Raw genomic sequence first — 15,266 nt, 5'->3', positions numbered from 1 at the left:
AACTGGCGAGGCGCGGGTCCGTGTGCCGAAGATGCGCGTTTCCGCGCGCTTACTGCCGCGTCCTGAAGACCTGTGTGAATATTCCACAGGAGATATTTTTACTTTTTTGTCTATTCAAGAAATTACCCACAAATGCTATACACCAAGAATTATTGTTTTATTTATCCATGTTTTTATTTATGTATGCCTTTTTTTTACTTATTTAATTTAATACTGTACCTGAAGTTATATTTGAGCAAAAAGGAAAATGTTTCTTAACAGGTTAAGAAACATGTCACTGTTTTTGTTCGTTTGTTTGAGATGATTATTGAAAAGCTGGTTGTATCTTGGTTAAAATGTTCTAATAAAGCAAAGATAGAAAATATTGCAATATCTTGTGTGCTGTAAAGTGGTTTGAAAAAAATTAAATCAGAATCGGCCAAAATTGGAATCGAACATCCAAACACTCTGCAAATCGGAAATCAGTATCGGCCCTAAAAATTGTAATCGGTGCAAGTCTAATTGTAACTGTTATGGAAAAACGTAACAGAAGTATAAGCTGCTCAAGTCAGCGGAAAACAGATTGGGGTCTGTAGCGTTTTCGAAGGTCTCTGTGTTTGGGGTTCTTAAACGCTGGGGTAGTGTGGATGCAAGGCGGAAATGTAGCAGTAGCTAAGAATTTTAAAACAACCATTCATTAGTGTGGATGACGTACCATTCTCTGGTTTATGGCTTTGAGGGAGATCAGCTCATGTTCACAAATGTTGATTAAACTTTCCTAGGCCATATAAAGTCATTAAAGTAATGTAAATGTAGGTGGTGTTCCCTTTCAATTACTGTACTTGAGTTCATGGACAGATTACGTAAGTGTTAATATTTTCATGTTAGAATTCTGTGTTCAGTAATGTCCTGGAGAGTTAGGCTGACATGTCTGAACTTGGTTAAGTCTGTTTTTGTTACTGTATCAGTGTGCCAAATGGAAGACAAGGTCTCTAACAATGAGCTGATCTGAGTTATAAGAAGTGCACACTATCTTTGCCATAATAATGCAGGTGCAGTTTTTGAAGCATTTTATAAGGTTGTTTGTATTTAGTCGTTGCACTTAATCTAAGGAGATTAATGGGAACACATCCCTTTGGTAACTGCTCACCACTTTGGCAGATAATGGTTTGTGTTATTTACTGAAAGCCTCATTCTTCTATATGGAAGACATTCTTTTAAAACATTGTGTTAACTCTTCCCTTCCATCTCCTTCCCCATTACATTTTCTTTACTCTGTGCCAAATGGTTAAAGACGACCTACTTTCATTTAAAATAAAATGATAAGAAAAAAACTTCTCAGAAAGTATTTGGCAATAAAAGGTTTCTTAATGTCTTCTGGTCATTTTCTCTATTACTACTTTTTCTTACTGTTCCATCCCCTCTCCCTCATCCTTTCCCTGGCTCCTTCTCCTACATGCTCCTGCTTCTACAGGAGCACTATGGCAATGTGGATCCAGGCCCAGCAGCTGCAGGGTGAGGCACTGCACCAGATGCAGGCACTGTACGGCCAGCACTTCCCCATCGAGGTTCGACACTACCTGGCCCAGTGGATTGAGAGCCAGCTCTGGTATGCAATAGACCTTGATTTGAATTTTTATTGCAGTATTTCAATGGCAGTATCAGTCACCTTGAATAGAGGCCACATTTGGCTGTTTTTTTGTAATACACATTTCCTTTATTATATAAAATATATAGGGATACACCTATTCATCGGCCAAACATTGGTATCAGTCAATATTCGTCTTGTTGACTGCCACTGGCCTATTAGCAAAGAAGAAGCTATTCACCAATGGCAGTGGCCGATGTTTTTCTATTGTGTTTGTTACGTTCCAACTTGTCTAGGAAGTTCAGGAGTAACCGTAATAATTAAATAAACAATGCATACTATAATGCAAAATGAAGCGCTGGTAGGATTTACGTAAGCCAAATATTTTATTAACTAAACAAAAATGTAAACACGAACACAAAACAATCCTCCAAAAACTGAGGATGATAAGAACTAACTATAAACTGAAAACAGTCCACTCAAAAGGAGGGACGACAATGCACAGTCAATACAACTCAGAAAACACCGGATCTTAGACACTAAACGGAAAATCACTACACACTGGTATTACACTAACACACTGCGAGGAGGTACACTAAAACATGTGGTGGTGAGACGGTTCCCAGGAGCACTAGCGATCCACTGACAGACGGCGGCCTCGGTCCACTCTCCCTTTATCCTCCACCTGATTGGCACCAGCTGCGAGGCACCATTCAGGGAACACACCTGCAACACGCACCTGTAACAAACACAAAGACACCCACACACACACACCACAAACTCTACGGCATGTAACAGTGTTACATCAATTTTGCGCAGGCTAACAGGCACGGCTCGATGACTAACAATGTCACGTCATCCCAGGGACAGTAGAAAACGTGTTTCAGACAACAAAGATCTTCCCTGGGGCGCAGTAAACACACTATCAATGCATCAGGGGACGCACCCTATTGTTTTACTGCATAATGCTACACTGTGAACAACAAATCCTTGTTGAAATCAGCAGAAGGAGAGCTAGTTAACATCCGCAACAGCAGCGTGAGTTACATTATGATGCATTCAAGCTCTATTCAGGAAAAATGAGGACTGGGTGAAGGTTAATTGAAACTTTATCATGAAATTTTAGGTTTGGGGAGAAATTTTAATTGATACAGCTGTTTGATGGACAAATATTTTGATGTTTCATAGCAGTAGAAATTTAGAATTTAAAGAGGGCATTATATATTATATATAGTTTTTAAACAAGTTGTTTGTAAGATGTTTTTCATGTGGAAGGTTATATTGAAGGTTGTTTCATAAATGTGAATGATTTAATGTGTGCAATGCATACAGGATTTGCATCTCCTAAATAAATATAAATATAATAAACTAGAATTACAGCCTCACGGTTGTGCATCTCCGCGAACCAGTGCAATTGCACTCACAGTTTACATCCATGTCTGTGAAAACATGGATGCTTCATACACATCTATACAATCAGCACAGTTTCAAGGTGGACACCCAAGATTAGTATCACCAATTCAGTATCTGACCAATGTCTCACCTGCTCCTGTGTTATGGAGTTATGATGTTGAATAATGGCAAGAAAAGTGTTTGTGCAGAATATTATGATGTCTCAGTGAAGTTGACCTTTGACCTTTTGGATATAAAATGTCATCACCTTATCATTTTATCCTATTAGAAATGTATGTGATATTTTGTCATAATTGGCATATGAATTATTGAGTTATGGCCAAAAACGTGTTTTGTTAGATAATAGTGACCTTTCATTCATCAAATTCTTATCAGTTAATCTTGAGTCAAAGTAAATGTTCGCGCCAAATTTAAAGAAATTCCCTTGAGGTGTCCTTTTATAATTGCGAAAAAGAAAAACTTGAATGATTGCCCCAGAATACTATTTCCCTCAGGGTCTAAAAACCTATACAATATTCAGTTTAACTGACAAGAAGTTTCAGCAGACTGACACTATTTGCATAACTTGCACTTTCAAGAGAAACTAATGCATTAACCAGAAAAAAAACAGAAGAAATTAATTAAATAATGATGTTCACTCAACCTCCCTGTTGTGTTCACTTACACTAGTGTGTATTATGGAGTGCTGCAATGTTTGGTGCGGGATCAAATATTCATTCTACTTACATGCTGCCATTGAGACATCTTATACACAGGCTAGTCATAATGTCAGCTTTAATTTATGGTTAATAGTGGGCATGTAGTGCACACATATCGAAGTTGAAAGTGATGCATATTTACAGGAAATTTGCGTACAGGTGTGTAGTTATAAATAGTTATTTTATTTGACTACGTTACTTGTGCTTTTTTAAAGCACTTAGTAACCTTGCTATGGAACATGCTATTTAAGTAAAGTTTATTATTCTAAGAACATCCATTCAGTTTGTTTGATTTCATATCTAAAAGTCAAAGTTGATGTGAGATTTATGTACATTTTGTAGTTCTAAGTGGCCATCAACAGGTAGTCCTAGTGAAGCAGTGCTGAGCTCGACACTGGCTTTTTATTGGTTACAAAATGTAATAAATGTAATTGTGCCTTTCACAGGGATTCAGTGGAGTTGGACAACCCAGCAGAGGAAGCCAAAGCCAAGCGTCTGCTGGAAAACCTAGTGGCTGAGCTGCAGAGGAAAGCTCAGCTCCAGGGAGGAGAGGATGGCTTTCTGCTTAAGATCAAGCTGGGCCACTACGCCAATCAGCTCAAGGTACCAGTCAGTCACTGTAAGATGAGGGAAACAAGCCTTCCCTAAAACTTCGTTTTTCGTAGTGATACTCTGTAAGCTCAAACAAATCTTTCCTGTGGTTTTATCCTGTGGGATTCCTCTGTTACTTTCACTCATAGAGGGCATCATAAACATCCTGAAATTAGTCAGTGTTTTATTACACACTATTACGTTGTTGGCATATGCAACTGGTGAGCAGCTTTGATTGGAATGTACCGAGCACCATCTTGGACCAAAGTATCTGTATCCTCAGTGTGATGTTTTGAGGTTGTTTGTAGAAGAATTAGGGTTGGATGCCGTTTACATTTGATACTCAAAATGGTGCTGCTAAATCCAATTCGGTGCCTAGCTACAGTCAACAGTAATTCTGCTCCTGTGCCCTTTTCATAATCACACTTAGGCCCCAATCACACAGAAAGTGTTTCAGCAGCCAGAGGTGGCTTTTTGTAATTGTTTTCAATGAGAATGAAGCTTTTTGCTCGCTGTTTTGCGTTGCTACGTGCTTCGTGTTTCTGCGCTCTAGACGCCTGGCATTTTTTCTGGAGCGCTCTGAATTCCTCCAGTCCAAAAAAACTTTGGAATACAGAGCGGAAAAGCACCCCACGTCATCTCTGCTTTTTTCCCCCCATTGTCCCATAGGATGATTTGAAAGGCGGGCCTTCTGTGGTGTTCACAACAACAAGTTGACAGTTGGTAAACATTGGAGGAGAAACTGGTGGTAGTGGTTGCTGAATACTCGGAGCTATAGGGCTTTATAAACTACAGTTACAAACTGCCCCCGAGTCATCTCAAAATATGGCTGGAAACATCCGTCATGGAGGCAAAGTTCATGGACCAACTGGTGGTACTCCCCGTGATCCCCCCCTCTTTTTTAGGGTCTCATGTACCCACACAGTGCCTACAAACTGTTTGTGGACAGTTTCTCACCCTTAACCAGAGCTACAGCAAGTAGCCTCTGCCTGTCCATTTTAGTCACTAGCCACTAATTATTGTGAAATTAAGTAGGTCGTTTTAGCTAGCCAAAATAAATGCTAGATTGATTACATGGAAAGGTTAGGGTAAGGAGGTGATGGGGTGGTTGTCTGGCAACAAAACTTTGGCATTGACATTTAATTTTATTTTTTAAATGGCAGTGCAGTGTGCCTTGCTTTTTGCAATCTGCAAAATGCTTTTTCTGTGATGGAGGCCTGACTGTTTTTTCAACTTCGTTGGTTGGTTCGGTTGAGTCAAACTCACATTCATAGCAGACGGAGACCACGTCTTCAAGAAGGTCTTGGTGTAGGTCTTTAAGTCTGTAGTGCAATTCGTTTATGGCGTGAAAACAAACAAACCAGCCACATGATTTTATGATAGCAGATATGTGATTTTAGCAGGATTCCAAAAGCTAAGCTGCTACAAAATCAATTAATCTTATAATTGATCTTTATAAGGCCTATAACCTATGTGTGCTAATGCATATGTGTAACCATGGTAACATGTATGAATAATAGCAAGGGTATTTTCCCTGACTACAAAGCTGTTAAAACTGCCATCATTGTATCCGACTCCTTGTGCTTTGTCCATTTAAAAGCGTGTGTCAGTGATCCCACAGTATTTAGCCCCAAATCATTAAGATGCCTTCTTTTCGTCCTGTCTCTACCTATTTTTCACAACATGCAATCGATTTGCAGTCTAATAACAGCCTACTAGACACAACTGGCAAATATGTGGAATAAGTACGTAATTTAAAAAAAACTAATTACAAACAGCAGTGATACAAGGCTATTTCCAAAATAATACACAAGATAGACAGAAACTATTGACACTGCAGCTCCCAGCAGTTTGCGGCTTATGCCTCTTTTCTGAACCCATCAGCTCTGTGGAGATCTTGATGTGGTTGTAAATTTGGTATCCAAACGTAAGGAGAACAAAAAGCATTTTGTAGAATATTTGTAGCTTAGTAATGCACTTGAAAGGACAACAACTAATCACATCTACGTAAATAAAAATGGGGCTTTTTTCCTGTCTTTAGTCAGGAGCATGGTTTTCATTTTGAGAGCATGACTCATTAATTTCATATTGAGATTTTGTAATGAACAGAAAATAAGAAAAAACATAATTTGTCTACTCATAATTAAGGATTAATAAAACTGTATTTGTCAAATATTAATTATTCTATACTGGTCCAGAGCCTGGGGTTTGGGAACCTTTGCTTTAGGTAATATATCGGCACTAAGGAATTACCATGATGAAAGTTCTTCAAAAGCATCATCACATTGTCTGGCTTTGATTAGAGCAGAGCCATGAAAGAGCTCTGGCTCTAACATTGGCCAAATTGTAAAATAATCTTATTAATTGTGTGTGTGTGTGTGTGTGTGTGTGTGTGTGTGTGTGTGTGTGTGTGTGTGTGTGTGTGTGTGTGTGTGTGTGTGTGCATGATATACCTGCAGAGCACTTATGACCGCTGTCCTTTGGAGCTGGTGCGCTGCATTAAACACATCCTGCACTCAGAGCAGAGGCTGGTTCAAGAAGCTACAAATGTAAGTGTTAAAGGGTTTGTTTATGTGTTGTCATCTGCAGGAATATTGAGAACCCAGTGTACATCCCACAGGGTGTGGCTAGGATGAGACATGTCTGGAAGAGGATGGAAAAATGCTGATCATTATCCGTGAAAAATCAGTTTTACTTAGAGTCATAATGTTTGTAGAACTAAACTGAGGGACAAAAACAAACAAAAAAAAAGAAAGCAACATGTGGACCTTTTAAATGTTCTGTGTGTAGGCCAGCTGTGGGAGTGGGGGACAGGCCATGGACAGCCTGTCGCAGCGCCACCAGCAGATCAACCAGGCCTTTGAGGAGCTCCGCCTGGCCACACAGGAGACCGAGAATGAACTGAGAAAGCTGCAGCACAGCCAGGAGTACTTCATTATCCAGTACCAGGAGAACCTGCGCATCCAGGGTGAGGATTGGAGATGCACTAACACACACACACACACACACACACGCACAAAATACTTAGAGCTAAGATGTAGGAAGTCACATACAGAGCTCAATGCTAGGGACAAATACACGTACCGTCATATTCCCAGTCTGTATGTTTTGGATTTTTTTCAGGTCAATTTTAATCAGCGATGTCAGTTCAAAAATGACTTTCTAATCAGCATAATACTAAAGATACACCTGTAATTTTAAACAACACAAAACCTACTGGGCATTTATTGGCTCATATGTATGCAAGGTAAGTTCAGCAAATACAAAATGCAACAAAATCAAATTTTCCACTCCTGTCTGAACTAAAGGAAGCCAACTGAAGACTAAGCTCCAGTTCAGTGTTATGTGTCTCTGCCTTGCCAGGATCAGACCCCACCAGCCTGTTTACCCCCGTTTCCACCAAACACTTTCATTATATTACCTTTGGAACCAAAAGCAACCCTTCAGACATGGTACCTAGACCCTAGGTCCATTTAGCATTTCCACCTCAAACAGTACTCTTAAATGTGGGCGGGGTTGTTGTCACTCACTGCTCCGTCCAGCACTCACTGTATGTCCTCATCACCGGTGACACAGATGAAAGTCTGCACCACATTTATCGTCCACAGAGCGAAGTTGCATGCCGACATTTTCAGCGCAGAATAAAACATGCAAGCGTGACAGTCTCTCTTGATGGGATATTTAAAAATAGCGGGTTTGTACATTTAGTCCAGCTGAGGGGAGTGCAGGGGTTTCATGCTTTTTTTTTCTCCCAGTGAAGATTGAAACATAAACACTTCACATAATTCGGTCAAAACTTATTCTAAACACTTGAAGATCCACTCATCACTAAAAGTTTATGTCATCCAACAGAGACAATATGAACTAATGGAATGGTCAAAGTTGTCCTATTGAAGTTTAAGGTGTGCTGATGTATTCATATCATCAACTCATGCATTGAGAAACCTTACAAGTAAACCTTCCACCTTAAGAGTTGCCGGCCGTCAGCCCAGTGAAACAAGTTTTTTTTCCCCTCAGGCTACACCTGCTGCAAGAGACAGCAAAACATCCTTTCATTTTAAAGTTATAGTTTACAAAAGCCCCGTTTCCACCCAGCAGTACGGTACGGTACGGTATGGTATAGCTCAGTTCGGTACACTATTTTTCTGTTTCCACTGCGAAAAGTTGTGGATGGTATCAATGGAACCATTCCGTACCGTTCCCATTTTTGGTACCCCTTCTGTTGGGGTACCTAGCACACGGATCTGGTACTAAAAGGTGGAGCTGTGAACACTGCAAACTGTTGATTGGTCAGTAGCTGACCATCACTCCTGCTCAGGGCTGAGTTGTGGCTGGTTTTGATGCTTATGTAACCTCTATTCATACCGTGGAGTTTTAGTAAACGGTAACTGAACTGAAGACGTGAATCAGTCAACACACCTTAAATATTCCATATGACAACTTTGACCATCACTTAAGTTTTTATATGACATACACTTTTAGTAATGAGTGGATTGTCAAGCGTTTATATATGTATTACTTTCGGCCTGATTATGTGAACTGCATATATTCTGGTCCTCAATCTGCTATTATGTTACTATTATATTGTGTTACCTGCTCAAATATCAAATGGAGCAAGACTCTCACTGCAGCCTGTTTTATTTTGTTCTGAAAATGTAACGGCGTGTTACTCTGTTCTGCGGACGATAAACGAGGCACGAGCCCTTTTCAGTCAATCAGTCTTCGTTCAGCATTGGCAGTATAAAAACAAAATCAGGGAGTGCAGCAAAATGCCACCTACTTACTTTTGTTTATACAGAATGCGCCTTTTTCGGGGCAATGGGGGGCTTGAGCAAGTAACAGAACGTGTAGCTCAGCATGTGACGTAAACAGTGACGTGGGAGGGAAGCCACGTCTGGTCAGTCCTTCTACGATTCTCTCATCAGTCGGCCGGTTCTTCACCGTCCCTGTCATCTGACGGTTAATGGCCTCTTTGTTTGCGAGGGCAAGGAAGGCGCGCAATTCCTTGTCTTCCCAGTTGCTCATCTTTGCAGTGTCTGTCATCTTTAAACTAAAAAGGTTCCCCCATTATGACTACCCTATGAAGCGGAAAATTGGGCATCTTGGATCAACTCGCCAATCCGGCTCTGTGTGTCTAAACACTCGCAGCTTGCCGGCAAAATGGCCCAACATTCGTGGAAAATCTGGCAGTGTAAAAGGGGCTATGGACTTCCCTCTGTGTCACCGGTAATGAGGAAATACAGTGAGTGTTGGACAGAGCAGTGAGTGACAACAGCCCTGCCCACATTTAAGAGTGATGTTTGCAGTGGAAACGCTAGGGTCTAGGTACCATGTCTGAAGGGTTACTTTTAGTTCCAAAGGTACCATACCGAAAGTGTTTGGTGGGAACGGGGAATGGGAATGGAAAAGTGTGTCCAAACTTTTGACTGGTACTGTATTTAAAACTTGCCATGGTATGAACACTGGTTATATAAAACCAGCCACAACTCAGCCCTGAGCAACAGTGACTGTCTGCTATTGACCAATCAATGGACTGCAATGTTTCTAGCTCCACCTTTTAGTACCAGATCTGTGTGCTAGGTACCCCAACAGAGAGATGCCCAAAAATGGGGACGTAAGGAATGGTTCCATTAGTACCATCCATAACTTTTTACACTGGAAACGGAAAAAATGCGTACAGAACTGAACTGAGTTGTACTGGTCTGCTTGATGGGCTTTTGACTTGTATCTTTGTAGAAAAATGACCTGCAGTCACAAGCTGGTCAAAAGTTACCAAAATTACCTTCCTTACCCAGAAGAGATCAATGGTTTTGTGTTAGCTGTTGGTGGTAATGCCCTGCCTGTCTCCTTCTTCCTGTTTTGTCAGCCCAGCTGAGCAGCCTGTCCTCACTGCCCCCAGCTGAGCGCACCCAGCGGGAGACCACCCTACAGAGCAAGAGGGCCACGGTGGAGGCCTGGCTCACCAGAGAAGCCAGCACACTACAGAAATACAGGCTTGTATGAGAACAAGACACACATGACACACACACACACACACACGCACACGCACACATACACACTGTGGCTCTGCAGTAGAAACATACTAACAACACAGAAATGATTCAGGAAAGGAAAGGTATTGACAAGGATCCTGGTCTTGCTCTTTAGCTTCTTTTGCACTTTCACCAGTCAGCCTGTTTTCAAGAAGCTACAGGGATTGATTGCATTCCAGCCACATAAAAGATGTGAAGGTATTTAAGCAGGCCATAGTCTTTTCACTGCACAACAACAGAGGAAAGTAGAGTTCTTAGTTATATATGGCCAGATAAGTACCCAGTCAAGTATACACAACATTCCTTATGAGTGCCTGTCAGGGATCAGAGAATCATATTGCACATGCCTTTATTGACTTAACTGATTAGGTAGGTTCAGTATGCATGGTGGGCTATATACAGGCATACTAAAACACATCTTGTTGAAGTTGTAATATGCTACTATATGATCACATAAATCTGACACCATTTCAGTCATAGCTGTACAGTATCTCTTGTTGTAAATGTTAACATCATATCGTAACTGATGTGACACAGCAGTGTTTGTGTGTGTTTTATGCATTTCAAGAGTGGACATAAAAGGGTGACGTAGCGGAGGTGGAAAAACCGCGATGCATTGTGGGCTTTGTGGGCAATTGGAAAGTTGTTTACGTTTCGCAACGCTACGCTTGTGTTCTGTTGTTGTTTTTAAAAGTAACTGTATCGTTTGAAAATGGACTTGCTGTGTCATTAACTGCTTGATAGCAAAAACTGAAATAGAACTAGGGACAAATCTAACACAGCTGTGCAGTCAGGACTAGGGTTGTCACGATACTAAAATTTCAAACTCGATATCAATACCCAGGAAAATATTAAATACTCGATACCATTTTCGATACAGCAGCAAAAAATTATGTCATTTTTTTAAATAAAGATCAGAACAGTAACATCAATGATAACAACAAAAAAATCCCCCCAAAATAAATAACAACCAGAAACAAGATCTGTCCATACAAATGTATTTATCTACAGCCCTGTTTATTTTCTGTGCTTCTGGTGAATTGGCACCATATTTTCGTTGCTGATCAAATAGAGTTGGTAGTTTAGGCTCAGGATGCTCCTGTTTCTACCTCACTATGTGATCAGAGAACCAGGGGTTACGGGAGAAACCAAACGTTTTTTCAGCTTCAATCTGTGACTTTGCAGTTAACATAACTTTTCAGACACACATAATTGTGTTGTCTTGTTAAACTAACATTTACGTCTATTAATGTTACAGACAGGCATGACTGATAAAGTTTTCTGCTCAGCTCCCACATTGACGTTAGAAGTTATATTTTAGTTTGATGCTGGCGACAAGAGCTGCTCAGCTGCTAGTGAAGGGAGAGGCTGTACCTGCCGTCTGCAGCGTGCTGTGTTCACTTCACTAAATATTTCCAAAGAGCGCTTTTTCCTTTATCATTTTTGAGTAAAACTGGCTGCTCTGATCCTCCTGCAGCCGCGCTGGCCATATTACAGCAACAGAAATGTGTGCATGCATGCACAGTGACAACAACAAGCCGGGTTGCAGCGAGGGCTCTGTGCCTGCCAGACGCTGCCTGCACAGTGCGTGTCCGTCGGACCCGTCACGCGCACCCGACAGGCGCTAAGGTGGCGTGCACTGTTAGTATCGATACTTTTGTAAATTAGTATTGTATCCGGATACAGCGTTTGAGTATCGATACTTTTCAGAGTATCGATACTTTTGACAACCCTAGTCAGGACTTTTAATCCCGTTTTTAAAAAAAGAAAAAAAAAGTACACATCTTGATGTCACTAAAAACATTGTTTCTCATTTGTCTCCACAGGAGTAAACTTGTCCTAAATTGTGGTTAAGAAGTAAAAGTTAAAAATAAAGATAAACTCCATGTTGTGCCCACCCATGTATGACGATGGAGAGTTAGAGATTTATTGTGTGAAAATGCCCTAATTCTGAAAGAAATAACCGAGAAGCCCATACATATTTACCACATAAATGCGGAGTGGATTTCAGGCTTCAAAATATTTTTTGTTTGAAATAAATTGGTCCAGCAGACACCAAGATATGTTAGTCAAAACCTAAGCAAGCAAACAGGCAGCACCACACGGAGGTGGGACACAGTGAGGCTTGTAAAGTTTACATACCTCTGAAATGACGACGGTCTTCTCTTTAAGGTGTAAAATTCAGAGGTCCTGCACCCTCCCAAAGTTTGCGTGCCCATGAGCCCTTAAAGATTTGGCATTCCTAAATTCGTCGCCGGTATAATAACTTATACCACTGACGAGATAGAGGACAAGCTCAGCTTCAGTCAACGGCGGCAGGGCTTTTAAATCCTGAGTCCAGTCTCCATGCTCATACGGATCCACTCCACCTATTTTCTGGATTTTGTCAAGGTACCGAGCCTTTGGAACAGGGTCCAGCTTGTCTTGGTACCGTCCGACACACTTTTCCTTTGCCCGGTCCATTTAAATCTCTCACTTCACGTCTCTCTCCCAGCGCAACGCAATGTAGACAAAACAATTTGCCCATAAAAATGGCGCTGTTTACACACAATGCATTGCAAAGTCATGTGCCCTTTTGAGCCCTATAAGGCCACTTGCAAAGATGCACCTGTGCACCCTCTGCACTGTCACCAAAATATCAGCCTGACTGCAAAGCGAATTTCAAACCCAAAGTGCCAGAGCGCCACCACAAAATACATTTCACTCAAGAGCAGTGTGCAAAATTAACATTTGACTCACCTGCCAAGGTAGCTGAAAAAAATCCACCAGCCAAGCATATTTTTTTACTGGCCAAAATAATACATTGGCTTTTTGTATCATATATACATTAGTACATCAGTACATTTTATTTAGACAATAAGGTATTATGCTGAATACAACCTTTAAGTAGAGGCCAAAGCAAAATGTCATGCAAAATGATTTTAATATATTTACCAACTCATCACCACAGCCTCACTATGTTAATAAGTTTTCTCTGGTAAGCAGTGATGCAGTGTAAATGTCTAGGGTTTTTATTGTGAAAGGTAAGAACAAAAGGAGTGAAGCTGTAATGCGCTGCAGTTTATAATGTGGGAGGCAATGAAGAGCCTCCATGTTATTATTTTATTACCGACATAAAAATGCGGGCTACTCACAACCTTCAGCTAAACATTAGCCTAACAGAAGCTAGCAGCAGACCAGCGGCAAGTGATATTTTAGCAGATCGGCTGATGTCCTGTACCGTAAAGAGTGCAGCAATACTAGCAGCGCTCGAGATAATCAGCTCGTGGCACTGTTTAGACACACATCTGTAGTGTGTGTACCTGTGAAGCTCCGACACTGACAGGAGAGGAGCAGCAGCAGAGCAGCGTGGCCCTAAATAACCCCAAAAACACGGTAGAGACTCAGCATAGTCTGTTATTACATGACTATTTTGGTACAAACATTTAGCTGCCAGTTTGGCGGCTGGCCCTTGGAGATTTATTCGCTTAATGGAAAATCTACCTGCATTTTTGATGCTCGGCGGGTGTTAATTTAGGGTCCTGCTCATGAGCTTTGTATGATTTCTGGTCTAATTAATTCATAATCACATGTCCTTTTGCACATACTATTATGACTTTCTAGTCAGGAGATAATAGATAGACTTATTCATTTTCTTGCAGTTGGTTCTAGAGTCTCTTTCTATGGTGAAAAACAAATCAGTGAACGGGACAAAGATTGTATTTTATTTATTTATTTTTTTAAAGATTATTTTTTATGGGCTTTTTGCCTTTATTGACAGGACAGAGAGTGAAATGGGGAGACAGAGAGAGAGTGGGGACTGACATGCAGCAAAGGGCCGCGAGCCGGATTCGAACCCGCGGCCGCTGCAGCGAGGCGATGCCTCTGTACATGGGGCGCCGGCACTATCCACTACGCTACTGACGCCCCAAAGATTGTATTTTATACGTTGTATTTTTTCCTACAGCACCTAAGGAGGACAGACCTCACGAATAAGTTGGGAAATGATTTATTGAACAAAAGTTTTGGATACAGATTCAGACAGCATGACTCTTGCAATCCAAGGCTGGAGCAGAGCTTGGTAGTTTGCACTGCAGGATGATGATTCAGGCCGCCCAGGCACACAAACAAGCACAAACAAACCTGTTTGAGGCCACTTCAACCATAGCTTTTTCCTTCTGGTTCTCACTTGGTTCTGAGTTGCGTCGGATGCTTCAACCCCAGCAGATATATTCAATATATGGAATAATATCCCTATTTTTCTATTATATTGAATAATATTACTGCATTATTATTACTGTGTTATTATTCTGCAGTAATCTGATTTCCTTGATTTCCGTTAGGGGTAGTTCATGACATTATTTCCAATATTAGTTGTCACTGCAGACTAAACACTGCAGCAGAAGACATTTGTTTGAAATTTAGCAGCTGGAAAAAAGGCAGGTATAAAAGCTGCTGCACAGTTTAACACAGTTTAGATAATGAGAACACTCAAGTGATCAAGATTAAGATTATTGCAGCAAATTAAAAGATGCACTCTGAAGTTACATCACAATAGCTCTGTGTTTAGCACCTCAGCAACACAATATCCCAATAAATTAATGTCTCCTTGTATTTCCTTTGTGTATGTTGACGTACTGAGTGTCACATATGCAAATGTTTCTCAGCATGCAGCTGGTGGTGTGTTTGCAGGACCTGTCAGAACAACACCAGAAGACCCTGGCCCTGCTGAGGAAGCAGCAGACTCTGATCCTTGATGAGGAACTCATCCAGTGGAAGAGGAGGCAGCAGCTGGCTGGAAATGGAGGTCCTCATGAGGGGGGACTGGATGTCCTACAGTCCTGGTATAAACTTGACTATCAAATTATAACTAATATATAATGTGATTGATTGATCTGATTTAGAGGAAAGTTTGAATGATTTTTTTTGCCTCCGTGCTGGTGATATCCGTGGCTGGAGGCATTATGTTTTTGGGTTGGCCGTCCA

General features: G+C 41.0%; 1 protein-coding gene across 2 annotated transcripts in view; it reads left to right on the top strand.

The window, feature by feature from the left end:
- Positions 1-15,266, top strand: part of LOC126399319 (signal transducer and activator of transcription 5B-like) — a 43,749-nt gene that overhangs the window by 2,575 nt on the left and 25,908 nt on the right. For both annotated transcript variants that reach the window (XM_050059160.1, XM_050059161.1), the window contains exons 2-7: positions 1,454-1,588; positions 4,125-4,281; positions 6,729-6,818; positions 7,060-7,237; positions 10,136-10,266; positions 14,973-15,124. In XM_050059160.1, coding sequence (XP_049915117.1) covers positions 1,461-1,588; positions 4,125-4,281; positions 6,729-6,818; positions 7,060-7,237; positions 10,136-10,266; positions 14,973-15,124 — 836 coding nt within the window. In that variant the 5' untranslated portion in view covers positions 1,454-1,460. The remainder of the gene's footprint in view (positions 1-1,453; positions 1,589-4,124; positions 4,282-6,728; positions 6,819-7,059; positions 7,238-10,135; positions 10,267-14,972; positions 15,125-15,266) is intronic.

This window comes from Epinephelus moara, chromosome 13, assembly GCF_006386435.1.
Source record: "Epinephelus moara isolate mb chromosome 13, YSFRI_EMoa_1.0, whole genome shotgun sequence".
NCBI classification, from domain to species: Eukaryota; Metazoa; Chordata; class Actinopteri; order Perciformes; family Serranidae; genus Epinephelus; species Epinephelus moara.
Note: the sequence above shows the minus strand (reverse complement) of the source record. Positions and strands in the feature narration are given on the sequence as shown.